The following is a 16,068-nucleotide window of genomic DNA, read 5'->3' on the forward strand; positions in this document are numbered from 1 at the left end:
CTTGAAAACATTTTATTATTACACAGCACGTTGATTTAAGAAAAGTCAAGGAAGGATTAAGCTTTTTACGAAAATACAGAGGAGCAGTTAGCAAAAAAAATGTTTGATTGGGCTCAAAATGACCCCTTCCGTAATTCTAGCGTTAAGCTATTCAAATCTGAGGCCCCCTAACCTGGAAATAAGGAAAAACTACTACTTCAGTAGGACTGTGGGCGCTTGGAACAGCTTAACGGAAGAGGAAGTAATGAGCAAAGGGGTGAGAGCCATTGATCTTCATTGGGGACTAATAAATTGACTAGGACCAGCCTAGCTGGGCCAAGAACCTGTTGCTGGTCGTCACATTTGTATTTGTATGTGTATAATAGTATGTGTATAATACTGCACTAGCACCATGAATCCAATATCCAGTCAAACTTGACTGAAATCACGTCATGCATTGTTATTACATGTAAACTTTTTATTTTCAACTGTCTTTTAAGAAAGACACAAAATAACCGAATTTATAACCTAAATATGGTTTAAACTCATACAGGAGGACAAAAATTGTATTTTGTTAGAAAATAAAGAGCTTGGAGTAGAACGCAGAAGTACTTATCGGACGCAAAAATATCGGACAAGCGTGATTAAAGAGAAAAATGAAAGAAAACGGGACCCTAGTTTTTAAAATATCGGAGGATATATATGGCACTCGCGATATTCTCGATTCAGCTGTGTTCCGATGTGAAAAATAACAGAATTTTACTATTATTAAACTGCTCAAGTTCCAGTCGCTTTAGCATTGTAGGAAAATCGTTTTACTGCCTTTAAGATCCATTGATTACTTGAACGAGAAATCCAAGTAACATTCTTTTACAAAAGCATTTTTTAAGTAAACTTGCTAATATTTTGTTCGTTTTTATTAAATTGTTTCTTTTGACAGAAACTCCTGACCTGTTCCTTTTTCCCTACAAGTTCGTTTTTTTTTTAAAATCTGGTCCCCCCTTTTCCCACATTTTCTAAGCAAAAGTAAGCGTAATGAAAATAATAATTTTTCAGCCGATAAATTGACAAAAACTGGCTAGTTAAAAAGACAATCGGCAAAGTGGCCTTTTCCTGAGGGGATCAAGAGGGGGGTACTGATGCCCCTCACACACACTTCCAAAAGATGAAATATTGAAAATAAAGCTAAGCAAATAATTAAAAGGTTGCTTAATTGATGTTTGTTTAAATTTCTAAACTTATTGATGAGTTCAGTTTTAGTAACTTCGTAACTGATTTTGAAAATGCATATTTTTTCTTGGAAGCTCATTAAAAGGAGAAAGTTGTTGGTGTTTAGTTGCGTTAATACCACTATGAAGGTAACACAACGTAAAACAGCGCCAAAAATATTTCCCTTTTCCATTAACTTCCTACAAAAAAAAAAAAAAAAAAAAAAAAGTTCTTTCTTTTGCAAAAGTGTGTTATTACACACGATCCCCTCCCCATACACCTTGAATAAGTTTAAATTTAGAAAACTGCTTCTACCAGAACCGTCTTTCCAGAACTTTTCAGGAGGGACATAGGATATTCAATGCATTTTATAGGAAAAAACAACAAAATACACACAAAAATGCATTATTTCATTTACTCCAAAATCCCTGGAAAGAGCAATCTACCCGTCTCTTTATTTTCCAAATGATTGGGCCTCCCATCCTTTCCTGTTGAGCTGTTTATGTCCTCGTCAGCGCATCCTTAGTTTTAACTTTTAAAAGTTAAAATTAAGGTTTATTTTTGTTTCCATTTTTTTGAAGTATATGTCCCTTTTTTTCCAGGGATAAACCTAAAATATTTTGGGAGTAGTATGCATTGTCCTAAATAAGCAACTTTCATGCGCGATTCCAAAACTGGTTTAGAATATTTAATTTTCTATCGACGTGTAGAAGCGGAAGTTTATTTTCAAAGTAAAAATTTTGTTTTCAGGTAACTATTTTCCATTTCTGTTTCGACCCCTGCACTGATGTTCAGTCTGCACTCCTCGCTGAATAATACAAATATCGCCAAGTCATAGATCATTCGTCGTCCTGTCTGTAGTTCTAATTGTGTCTCCAGTTACAATATATAAATTTAAGTGCAATTTGTAATAAGTTTAGAACATTCATTTTGTTAAAATAAAGTCTTTCTTTTTCATTATTATTATTATTATTATTATTATTATTATTATTATTATTTGCCATTGAATAACCCAAAATTAAGCAAAAAAAAAAAAAAAAAAAAAGTAAACAAAGAACACTGTGTGAGTAAAAATGTGGTTACTCACCAGGCGCAGTTTGCCAGCTTAAGCCACCAATAAACATTTTTCTGAAAAACATAAGAAATAAAATATAAGAATTTTATTTTCACATGATTATAAATAAATAAAATAAGTACAAAATTCAAATATTCAGAAATACCATTTTAATGCGGTAAAAAAAAAAAAATTAGTTAATATAGCTAAGGTCTGCAGTGCCCCATCAGTAGAAAATTCGGACTTGTTATGACCCCGCCCCCTTCCTTTTCTGAATACGCTAGTGTAACTACGAAAGTGCTTATGACATAACCAACATTTTCTAACTAGGTTGATAACTTACTCCGTGAGTCATATGAATTCAAACGACAATATACAAAAAAAAGTATGCACTTAAATTTATCTTTCCAACCAATACCATGGTAGTGTCTTTACCATTAGATGGGGCAAACCCAAACTAGCAGCATTATGAAGGTTACGCTATTCCAAACATCAACAGTACAGTGCTGTCAGGTTAGGTTTGCCCCCCTAGAGAACTGTTTTCGAGCCATCGTAGCAAAACAACTATGGTTCTAAAATTCAAAACATTTCTCGAGAAATCTTCGAGAAGGTGTTTAAACAATATTTTCAAATTCTGATCAACCATATTAATAAAAAAAATCGTCTTAACTTTCACCTGTGTTCTGTCTTACAGGTATGAAAAAAAATGGTAGTAAAAGGAATTAGAAAGCTTTTTGCAAAAAAAAAATTAAAAAAAAAATCAACCGAAACATTTTGCGTGCAATAAATGTTTGAAGATGAAGTTTCTGTTTTTGGACTTTTACATTGAATCGGTAGTTAGGTGCAGTATATCCATTGCGCGAATTTTACAATAATTCAGTGCACTAACCCAGTATTTTCGTACCCGAAGGACGCACTTAAAATTAAGATTAAAAAATCTTTGAAAATTCTCCTTATTATTACATCTAACTCGATACAGTGAAACCTGTGTAAGTTAACCACTTGCGGTGCACTACTTTGGTGGTCAACTTAAACAGGTGATCAACTTACAGAATACAGAGGTTGATTTATATGATAAGGTCTAGTTCCGTGCCTGAAAAAATCGGTCAACTTTGACAGGTGGTCAACTTACAAGGGTGGTCAACTTCACAGGTTTTACTGTATGTATAAAGCATTAATGCTTGGTCAAGATTTGAAAATTCAAGAGCACTGTATAATTTTTTCAAAAACTAAAAATGTTAACAAGTCTACGAAAGATAAGATAAATTAGATAAATAAACACCTTTGTGCTAAAAAGTAAAGCAAAAAAAAAAACCAAAGTCAAAAAGCATTTTTTTGAGCAATCACGATTGCTTATTGTTCTCACTTGACTGTTTTTGGCGTTACGCTGATTTTATTTTCCCACCGTAGCACCGCCGTCGACCGGCCTCACGATGCTGCTCCTCTAACAAAAACCGTCTCCAGGTTGCGTTCATATCCTACACACACACACGCATGCATACACACACACACATACACACTCACACACACATACACACTCACACACACATACACACATACCCACACATACCTACACACACATACCCACACACTCATGCCTGCACACAGACACAAACCACGCCTACACACACGCATACCACCCCACACACATGCCTGCACACACGCAAAAAAACACGTGATTGCGAAAAACATAATTTGAATTCAAGATGTCAAAATTCAAATTAATTATTTTTTCTTTTTTTTTTTTTTTTTTTTTGTCGGATGTCTTTTCATCCATAAGCTTACTTGTGTTGCACTGAAAAAGGCGTTCCTTGTAACGCCGAAACACGTGTCTGCAATACTCTGCAATTTGTGCTTCGTGACGTTGTTATTTCTTACTTTATTAAGCCTAAGAAAGCTTGGAAAAGCATCCCAATATGGGACAGTACAGAGGTAGCACCAAAGCGTGTTAAGTACCAACATTCTAATAGTTATTTTAAAAGCTTTTATCTCAAACATTAAACTAAAATGTAGTGCATAAATCTCAATAATTTTAGTCTTTCATTTGCATTTCAATTTGATTCAATTAGAGCACATAAAACCGTCGTCTTCAACGATACAAAAATTGTATATGAAATTTAATTCAAGTCACATTTGCGATGGACACATTTAGTATAAAATGGCGGAACAAAAATACATAATATCTGGAAATTACCGCAGTCGCCCCTCCCCCCTCATTTGAGGAACAGTATTCGAATTTTGATAGTTTAAAAGCATTCACTGCAAAAACGATCCAGAAACGTTCCTGGAAAATCATGGGTAGCAGATGTGACTACCAAATTTCTGAAAGTAACATATCTTGCAAAACCAGGAACGTTTTCTGCTTAAATTCAATAACCATCCTGAAATTATTGTGGAAGCCTCCTGAAAAATTCAGAAATGACCTTGTTTAAAGCCAGTCGTGTCTCAGGAACTTTAGACTAAACTTATGTTGGTACAATATAATAGCTAGGCACCTTCCTCTGATTTATCAGAAGCAGCAAGGGTGCACACCTGGGGGGGGGGGATCATGGCGTAGACTGCGTCATTAAAATTTTTAGGGGGTGTTTTGAGGGGTATTTTTCTTCATTTTTGGGGGGCTCTTGCTTTTGGAAGGGTTTCCGCGACATTAAAGGGATGAGCCCTTAGGGGTGGGCACCCCTGCAAGCAGTATTACCAACATGGCCAAAGCCAAGACAGGATTGCAAGTAAGTATCAAGAATTTTACTCTCCTGCAATTCTGACAAAGCTACGTAGTCAATGAACTTATTCGCTTACCTTGGGAGTTTAATCAGCCTGGACGGACAGCAATCGAGCTGAAGCCAATACACTTTATAAATACTCTCAGTTAATCTTTAAACTGGGAGCTAAAAATATTTTTCACCACAGTGAGAGGTCTGCATTCGTGTAACTTGTAGCAGTACAGGAAACTTTTGGCAATTATACTTGATTTTTCCAGGAAGTGGATGAAAACCATTGAAATCCCGAAACGTTACTCGGAAATACTCAGTAATGTTTTGCAATTGTTTTACAGTGTTGTTAAAGTATTAAAATTTATGCCACCATGTGGTGGAATTGGTTAGAAATCATGAAATGAAATTCTCTCCTTGATAGATTCATCTCTTTACTTCAGAATGGGATTGTTTCCTTCAGTCAAAAGTAGTACTTTTTGTCGCTAAAATTGATAGAATAAGCAAAAAAAATAACATGGACTCAGAAAATACTTTCATTTTCCCCCAAGAGTCATTTTTAAATTAATTATTTAAAATGTTCGATTCTTCAAACAAGGCATGGTCTTGATGACATCACAAATGATGCACTATGGCGCATATTTCTACCGCATTTCCAAGTTATGATAATCAAGAAGCGAATTACAATTGCGCTCTACGCTTGCTATCAACCCTATCGTTGCCAATACACGTGAGTAAAGATGCGAGTTAAATATTTTGAACCATGAATGGCAACACTGAATGGCATTTCATCATTTGTGGTGTCATCGAACAGAAGCATAAACATTGAAAGCGCGCCGATTTAAGTAATTTTTTTAAAATATTAAACTTAAACAAATTATTTAAAAAATGGTCAGATTCTATGTTTTTAAGCATGCTCTTTCAGAAAAAAATACTTTTAAAATTTTGGAAACGACCCCATTTTCGTTATTACTATTTCCTTGGGGATATTTCGATAATTGGGAATCTGGCGATCTTTCTTCATTGTTGTCAATTTTTGGCTCCAGCGCGTGCGGTATTTTCTTCGCAAATCTAAACAAAGAGACCGAAAATATCTATTAACATAGGTTTACTATAAATTAGCAGGGTTACCAAAATAAAATCATTTCCGCCAAAAATGAGACGATCGCACCAGTTTCCCAATTATCGAAATATTTCCATTTCCTCGAATAGGTTCTCACTCCTATCACTTAAAACAAAAGGGTGGGTTCAAGTGCATTAATTTCCAGGAATAACATTTACAATTTAAAAAAATTATCCAAAACGCATAAAAAGAAGAGTGAAAAATACATTCTCCTTTGCGTTTATGCATATTTCAATCCTACTTTGCCCCAAAAGCCTTCCGCTGTTGAAGCCGTTCCAGCTCAGCGCCCACAAGCACCTACCTCGTCACATAATTCGAAAGCTCCCTGTCGCATGCTTTCCGAACAACAACGCTGGGTGCACTTAAAAATACACAAAGAATACGCTGCAGCCCCTATTTACGAAGCATGAAAAGAAATTTCGAATCTTCGGCCTGGAACTCTTCCAACTTTCCTTTCACATATTAAGGATTGAAAAAAAAAAAAAAGAAGAATTTTTCCATTTCCAAATAACAGAAGAAAATAAAATTTAGGAGCATTTGAGAGCGAAGCGCTACATTATCATAGAGAGCTAACAAGGAACTTGTTCTAAAAGTTATATTTAGAGTTGAAGAGAGAGAGAGAAAAAAAAAGGATAGGGTCTATGATTGCCGTCTGTCATCTCTTTTTCTCCCCCATCTTTTGCTTATTTCTGGTGGAAGCAGCACTACTTCAAAGTATTGTCTTCGCTTATGAAAGAGATAGTGTCGTTTTCGCCTGCTCGATCTTGTTCATTGCAGAGCATTGATTGCTTTTTAAGCTTCGATTCATAGTGGGATCCTCGAGCGAAAAATATACAGATGAATGGTCCAAATGCATAGCTTGAAGAAGGATCTGAGATCCTTTTTCAAATGTCAATGCAGTAACCTTTTGTTGTTAAAAATGTAAGATCGTTGCCTGGAGGGGGGGGAGTAGATCCAAATATAAGTTTTAACTGCATCAAGGTCATTTTTAGGCAATATATAGGGAATGCGGAAGAAAAGTAAGAGTTAAGATGATCTACCTTTTTTCAAAATGAACAAATGGAAAGTTTGTTTTGAAAATTACAGTATATAAAGAAAGAACAATATATTTTGTGATATAACTTGTATTAAATCATTACGTTTTGTTTCTGGCAGTCAATTTACACTTTCAAAAAAAAAGTAAAATATTTCCTTTTCTTTCGTAATATTATATATATATATATATATATATATATATATATATATATATATATATATATATATATATATATATATATATATATATATATATATATATAGAGAGAGAGAGAGAGAGAGAGAGATAGTGAGGGAAAATGAAAAAATAAAATTATAAATATTTAAATACATTTATTAATATACGAGGAAAAATAAATCACTTGTTTAGGGGATCCGGAACACAAAAATCGTCAAATTTTGCAATTTTTTTTTTATCATGTAAAAAATTACTCCGTGTTTTTCTGCTTAAGAGGAGGTTTGAATCTTGTTTTTATCTTAAATAGAACGAAAGATATAATTATTTTTGTTTCATGCACCTAACTAATGTGTACTAAACTTTAAACGCGTTTTTCTCCATGATGCAATTTTTCCCGATTTCTTGCATTCAAACTCTTATAAGTCAGGAACCGATAAAGATAAAGTAATGAAACATGGAGCATATCCTTTTCAAACAGTTTACTTTAAATTTTATTCGTCGAATTTGAAAAAAACGTTTACTGCAAAAATTACGATTTAAAAAAAAAAAAGTATCTTCGAATTTTTCGAAATTTTTCTTCAAATATTTTTATTTTTTATTGAATCAATATTTTTAAAATCGCCGAATAAAAATTAAAGCTTAGATATTTGTGCGTAATTCATTGAAAAAAAAAGAAAATTGTTTAAGAATATTTTGTTTAAATGGGGTTGCTTTAAGCAATTTAAAGCAACCCCATTTTCAATTTAAAGCAACCCCATTTTTTATAAAAAAAACTAGTTAAATTTAAATAAAATTTTTTCTTTTCTTCATATTTATGTTATGATTTTGCTTAGTAAATAGATGGGGAATCAGTGCAAAAAATTTCAAAACTATAAAGTATATAATAAAAAAAATTTCAAAATGTGTCCCGGACCCCCTTAAAATGGTGAATAAATAAGAAAATAAGTGATTGAATACATAAATATATAGTAAATTATTAAATGAAGCAATGCAAATGGATCAATTAATAAATTAATACGCATGTGATTGATTTAGGATCTGAACGAAATGACCTATTTCACTTTTCCGCATTCACTTTGCTCAACATGTACTTGACTATCTGCACAAAGCATTTAAAATACAAATAACAATAATAGCAACAAATAAATAAATACAGAGCTGAATATTGGAGGTCTCAACTAATAATTAAAGTGTTAATATCAAGAACTTCATCATTTTATTAATACAAAAGATAAATTTTGAATTTTGCCATATGAGTTTCAATTTTTAAAAATTGCTTGTATGATCTCTTTTTTTCATTTCCAGAGGTAACTTTTTTCCGTAATTAAATAGATTACATGTGTTACTAAATAGTTAAAATATTACCAGATAGGTAGCACTAAAAGCAGAGTAAATATTTCACCATTTCACTCAGCCCTGCTATTTCATTTTGCCTCAAGACATTTTAATTAATGATAAGTGTTTAATTTGCAGCGTGATCAAAATTAGCGAGGAAGCAACCAGCAGATAATGAAGACGTTCATTTTCACCTAGAAACCGGATGTTAATCATTTCATCCAATCGGTGGTAGAACGGTAAAAAAAAAAAAAAAATTATTAAATAAATAAATAAAAAAACAACAGCAAAACACACCGAAAGAGAAAAATATACGACCATGCTTCAAAAATATACATATAGTCCTATTTTTTTCTTCTTCTTAACAGAACTTTGAAGGTATTTCGCGATTTTATCAAATTTATTAACATGATGTCGGCTATCCTCACGTAAATAATAGCCGATGATCGAGTAACCCGAGCGTTTCAACAATTAAACTCGAGCCACGGTATGACAATTTGATAATATGTTTAACATGCAGGGAAAGTCTTTATTGTGACAAGGCTGAACTCAATCCGGCAACTTAACTGTTTTACTTGTAAGACTGTGTCATTTCAGGGGAATGAAGAAACGAAAAAACGGTCAACAATGAACGCTACCTACTGGAGTTTAGGGTTCATCCACTGGAGTTAGGGTTAAAATTTCAGCTATCAAAATATCACCAAACAGGCAATTGCTTCGTTCAAATATAGAAGCGATTTTCACCCGTCATATCTCGACAGGTAACTTTCTAGTTTTCTTATAAAAGACCACATTTTCAAAGACGTATTAGCACTGCTTCTGTTGAAGGAATAACTCACTCCGAAGTACCTTTTAAAAATATTTATACAACACTTTCTATTTATTAGTCATGTCTTAGATCATGAACAGCTGCATCAGGAATAAGTATGAATTATGAAATTAACTTATGCCTAACAAAAAATAAACTAAATTTTAAAGTACACTTTATGCATCCTAATCAGTTTTTCAAAATCTGCTGATGGTATTACATTTTTTGCGGTCTTAACAAGTTCATATGTAAAAAAAGGAAAAAAATTATGACAGTTGGCACGGAAACGCGGAACGCAAGTTTAGCAGATTAAATTTGGCAGCAGAACAAAAACTTCTTTCCTACGCTGATAAACGTCACCGTTTCTAGATGGAGGGGGCAAAAAATCTTTCGAATGTCTTAAGACGTCAGATCCAAGCATCAAGACGGATGGATTTCTTAAATTTAGAAAGAGTTTTGCTCGATCCATTCTCAAGTAAATTTTGTGGGACGGAAAAATGATGGAATTGTGAGAGGAATGTGTTACCGAAAAATAATGTAAATATCGTCGGAGGCGAAATTGCTTGAAAAAAATTAAACCACGTAAGAATCTCTTAAGTGTGAAATGTAAGTAACTTGCAATTTCAGGGTAATTCATCAGAAATCTACATTTGGAAATATGTCGAACACGTGTTGGAAATATGTTTGAGTGAGTATGTAGTCAAAAACAAGAGAACAGGGTGGTTTTCATTAAAAGTATGTAAGGATCGGCGCATTTTTTCGCATCAAACGCCCATTGAGAACAAAAAATGTCATCAAAAATGGGAGAATTGCTCAGAGGCAGTCTCATAAAAAGTGTTAGTACTGACGCTATGTCGTTCAACCAGAGATTTGATTAATTTGCTAAAACTAAAAGTTAACTTATGGGTCATTCTCCAGAAAACGTAAGTTTTGATCGCAAATAATTTTCAATTTCGAAACCTTTTGTTTTCTTTTTTTTTTTCATTCTTACATGAAAGTTACCTACTAGAACTAACCATAAACAATCTCCCAGCTAAGCTAAAATTATTTTACTTATAATTAAAAAAAAGTTAAAAAATGCCTTACTCACGGAAAAAAAAAGAAAAAACGTTTTAATGTTTAAAAATCGAGGCCAATTTGACATCAAAGTATTATCTTTGTTAATTGTGCAAACAATGAGCTATTTTCATGATTAGTGGGAATCTAATATTACGCTCGCTTAATTAAAGTACGGGTTATTTAGTAGTTATCCTTTTAGTTCAAATGTGTGTTAAAAATAGTATTTAGTAAATTTGAGAGAATATATTGGCAATTTATAATTGTGGTAGACTATCTAAGATTGATGTATTTCCCCTCCATCACTTATTTTCACATCAGAAATAATGACATTGATAAGGTCTGTCATGGAGGTGATAATCATGGAGGTGAGAAATTTTCCATTAATATAGGCTTATAACTTGCTAAGCAAGATTTAAAACGTTCCTCGATTGCACAAATCTGTTGGTCTTTCATATTTTCGATTTTTCTTCCTCCAAGGTTATTTATTGGTGTTCCTCGATTTACGATTTAGAGCAAGATTTAAAACGTTCCTCAACTGCACAACACTGTTGGTTTTTCATATTTTCGATTTTTCTTCCTCCAAGGTTATTTATGGGTGTTCCTCGATTTATGATTTAGATTTTTGGGAATCCAATTACATTTGGAAAATTTCTGCTTCAGTAGTTAATGATTTGTCGAGTACCCCCCCCCCCCTTTCCCCAGTGTTTGGAAATCTTATCTTTAAAAACTTTTTTCTGTTTGTGACGTTTTTCCGCATTATAGGTGTCGTTGCTGTTCTCTGACGCATGTGTTTCCGGTTTTCATGTCTATTTACTTTGCTTCCTTCCATTTTTGTTCATTTGTCGTTCGGTCTACATTGTGTGGACTTTTCGTTCTTCTTTTATGCACTGATGAAGGGATTTGCATCTGACAGCCCCGAAACAGCTGTCTGCTGAGTTTTTAAATCTATTTTATTACTTTATGCACGTTGTTGTCGTTTTTACTCAATCTATCTTCTTGTTGACAAAAATCTCAGACCTTCTTTATGGCTGAAAATAAACAAGGAGGCTCCTTTATATTATGGAAAGTAAAATTTGATATCATTACTGCCACGTGGTAATGAGGAATGGCATTTTGTGTTTAGGTAACGGAGGTGAGAATTTTTTGTGAGACGCGACTACTTATCCTAAAAAAACGAACTAAAACACAATATTAAAAAATTAAATATACTTAAACAATTAGTATTTGAGACACTTGTGAAAGGAATAATAAAGAAATAAATACATATTTTTAATTAAACAAGTTATTAAGCAACATAAATAGTCAAACAAGGTGTGTGACATGCCACGGAGATGAGAATTCACATTTTGTGAGCCAAAAATATGCTAAAATAAAAATTATCATTAAAAAATTGTTGACAGGTTTAAATAGATAGTTTTTGATGAAATTAAAAAGCATTGTTAAATGAATTGTTACTTAAATTATTTTCTGTAAAAGGCGTTTGACTTTTTGAAGCATGATCATTATATAAGTTGTATGTGGTGGCGTAAAAACGATTTAATCAGTAGTGAAAAATCATTAAAGTTTCATAACATGGAGAGAAATTCTTTTGAACTTTTAAATATGCATTATTAAGTCAGACAACAAAAACTAATCAGTAAACATTTTTTTTTCGCACGCAGTTTGTAATATTTGAGACTAAATTACTTTAAACTACTATTTCGTAAAACCTTATTTTCTCCCATGCTATATTTTTTAAGTCGTGTCACTTTCCTTACCTGGGTGAAACAAGTATATTAGGTAAGGTGTTTTCCCACACATATAACGTTTATTAGAAATTTCACGCTTACACAGACTTTCATGATTTATAAAGGTACTAGTGGTACCCGCACGGCTTTGCCCGTAATAGAAAAATTAAAAGGTCTTTTGGTTCGCCTGTATATTTACAAATAATGTATGGTGAACCTTCTCGCCAATTGGCTTGTACCCGTGTTACGGTTCCACGTTATGATAATTTCGTATCTCGCCAATTGGCTTGTGCCCATGTTATGGTTCCACGTTATGATAATTTCGTAATTTACTCGTCCATCTTATAATAATTTTTCTTAAAATTGGAATAGAAAAAGAACCACATCGAATTTTCGAAAAATCGCTTCGAGGTGCACACCCCCATGCTACAAACTAACTTTGTGCCAAATTTCATGAAAATCGGCCGAACGATTTAGGCGCTATGCGCGTCACAGACATCCTACAGACATCCAGACATCCTCCGGACAGAGAGACATTCAGCTTTATTATTAGTAAAGATAGATGAAGATTTAGTTCATGAAAACATGGAGAAGAAATAAAACTGACCTGAAGTACTGTGTTGTTCGAAACGCGAATTTAAAGAAAAAATGAAAAAAAAAAAGCTAAATAATACATGAACTAATTTATTTCCTTTAAATAAATAAAAGTAATTGGCATTATGTACTATACGCAATCTAATGCCTAAGTATTTAAGAAATTGGGCTGTTTCGTATGAATCTTGTAATAATTCAATTTACAGTATGTTTACCATTTCTTGCCTAATTACACTAATTAACTAAAATTAGCCCGTAATTTCGCGGGTCGTTGTACTAATGAGAGAAGCACATTTTGCTTTCCAATTAATTAATACGTCGTTCGATAATTAAATTAACTTCCGCTTCATAACTTGATTGAATTTCAACTGATTTAGTACTCAAATATATCGATTATTTAATTTAAATGAATTAACCGCAGTTTCAATTTAACTGAATATCATTGGAATTCTCGACCATCTGTTTGCTGTAATAAACAATCGATAACTGAAATCATTTTGCTGAGCATTTTAACTTATTTCTAGGCTCTTGAATCTATTCGCAGGTAAAAGATATCTGTAACTGCTACTTTTTAACTCATTAACTAGCTTTTTAATATCAAAAATGTCAACATAACTTTCATTATGTTTTAAAATTTTTCTTTTTTTGTTTCCTTTTCCGCGTTCGTTTATTTATCGGTTTTTGTTTTCTCTTTCTACTACGCAGAAAAAAATGCCTCCAGACATCGTAAACTAGTTTAAGTCCGATATATTTTGTTCAATATTCCAGCTAGTTTAAGTACCTTTAAAGTAAAATTCGAAGAATAAAATTTTTTTTATAACACACAAAAGAGTTATAGAATGGGCACTTTATAACGGTACATTTTTTTTTTTTTTTTGAAAGATATCTTACTATCCCACTAGCACATCGGTTAACCAAACTAGCCAATCTTAAGACCAATCATGTCGGAATTCAGCAAAACCGTAAGCACTAGGAGTTAACTTAAACGAGGTAAGAAATAAATAATTTTTTTCCAGAAAAGTAAAATTGAAAACGAGCTGATAAAAAAACTCAAAGAACCATCAAATACTTGTGAAAGAAAAATCGCAAACGGCTTAGGTTTATTTTCCTTTTTAAAAAATAATAAATGAATTCATAATTATTTTTATTGATATAACTTGGTGTTAAAAAACTGTTCCAAAGGAATAAGTAATTATTGTAATTGTTATACATAAGTAATGAAAATTGCTGAAAAAATCATAGAAAAGTACGAAAATTCATTAAAAATTTACGTGAAACTTTTTGTATGGGACATTTTTATACATTATTGTGTTTTCTTTTATTTTCTTTCTCTTTGAGTAAAAAATTCTTTTAACGTAGCAGGGCAAAAATCTCTGAGTACCGATCCTGTGCCGGTCCACTGTAAAACCGGTTTTGAATCGCTGTTCTAGAGCATTAGTAGTTAACCAACATAAGTTATTAGGCTCTTGAACATTAGGAACTGACCCGAACGAGATATTTAGGTATGTTGGGTTCGTTTATCACCAAAACCTTTGTTGTCATCACTATCTTTGGTAACTAAACCAAACTTGACCAAACGGTCTGTCCAGCAATTCTTCTAACCCACCAAAAAATGAGTTACCTCTGTGCATCGCATCCGAAACCTTGTGACCGAAAGAACCCGTGATTTAGAAGAAATAAATGAAAATGAAAATCTTTAAACACACTTCAGAAGCAGGGCTGTAGAGTCGGAGTCGCACTGATTTTGGGGTAAAAGAATCGGAGTCGAGAACGAAAGGCTGAATGTTTCAAGAGTCGGAGTCGAACTGATATTGGGGTAAAAGTGTCGGAATCGAAGTTAGTTTTTCTTTTCTTTGACTCCGCAGCGCTGTCCAGATCATTGAGAAGAGATAAAATGGAGGGAGTGAAGACTTTCATTCAATGAAACCAAGATCCCAAATCACGTGATAGTTTTAAAGCAAAGCATTCAAAGAAATCAGGTTTCTGTCGGTTGTTTCACCCAAAACGTGCCAACCACTCGTCGTTGTTGAGTCACGTGACTTGGGGTGCATGGGTCAACCTTTGTCTAAGCCAATGAGTGAACACACTCATTGGCTTAGACAAATAGTCCCTCTATTTTAATTCCTGCTTTAAGGTCTAGATAAGTAGCTCTGCCACTGAAGACAAATCAGATTTTCATTCCACAAAACATTTTTTTTTAAAATTATTATTCGATTCTTGCTTCAAAACAAATCGATTCAGAAACTAACGAATGAATTACAACTAAGTAATAAACAAAAATGCTCCCCAGCGGCCGAGCGCATTTGAAATGCTTAGTTACATACTTAGTCTAAGAATTCAAGACTTTGGAATTACATTTCCACCATCCTTTTATCCGGGCTATTTGGAGGCATCAACTACCATTACGGTTACGATTACAGAGCTGAAATAACCTTGCATTAGTATGATTACATTGACTGCTGTGGGAAAGCAATGGCGCGTGCTTGGAATTCTTTCCCTGCTATTCCCCGAGCCTCCAACATAAATTTGCATTATCACTGCTGCCGAGATGCTTTATTCTAGTTGAGTAAATAGAAACTAAATGTTGAGAGATGTAGATTTTGAAGCACTACACGATTTTTTGGCAACTAAGTCATTACATTTTGTTGTCAGTTGGTATTATGTATACACTTGAGTGTAATTTAGTTAAAAAGGGGGATACGGAGCTGCAAGGAGGAAAAAATGCTTTGTTTCCTTTAATAAAAATTTCTTAACGGGTTATAAATAACTGTTCTTCTTTAAAGCTTTCGATGTTATTTATTTTAATCATCTAATTAACGCCGAAGAAAGCTTTGAGAAAGCTATGTGTATTGAAACACTTAACTAATCAACGGGACCCTGAAAAAAAAGTATAAGTTCAAAAATTCTTTGGCGACTTGCTGTTTCATAAAGCGGCATTTAGGTTTACCCTAAATGGATACTCATTATATTTAGAATGGGGTCGTTTCCAAAACTTTAAAAGTATTTTTTTCTGGAAGAACATGCTTAAAAGCATAGAATCTGACCATTTTTTAAATAATTTATTTAAGTTTAATATTTTTAAAAAATTACTTAAATCTCTGTGCTTTCATTGTTTACACTTCTGTCGTGTGACATCACAAATGATGAAATGCCATTCAATTCAGCCATTCACAGAACAAAATATTTAATTCGCATCTTTACTCACGTGTATTGGCAACGATAGGGTTGACAGCAAGCGTAGAGCACAATTTTAATTCGC

The 16,068-nt window shown here is 33.1% G+C and overlaps 1 protein-coding gene across 1 annotated transcript in view; it reads right to left on the reverse strand.

The window, feature by feature from the left end:
- Nucleotides 1-16,068, reverse strand: part of LOC129221961 (RNA-binding protein Musashi homolog Rbp6-like) — a 369,344-nt gene that overhangs the window by 321,715 nt on the left and 31,561 nt on the right. Inside the window, exon 2 of the mRNA XM_054856358.1 lies at nt 2,276-2,316. Coding sequence (XP_054712333.1) covers nt 2,276-2,316 — 41 coding nt within the window. The remainder of the gene's footprint in view (nt 1-2,275; nt 2,317-16,068) is intronic.

This window comes from Uloborus diversus, chromosome 5, assembly GCF_026930045.1.
Source record: "Uloborus diversus isolate 005 chromosome 5, Udiv.v.3.1, whole genome shotgun sequence".
NCBI classification, from domain to species: domain Eukaryota; kingdom Metazoa; phylum Arthropoda; class Arachnida; order Araneae; family Uloboridae; genus Uloborus; species Uloborus diversus.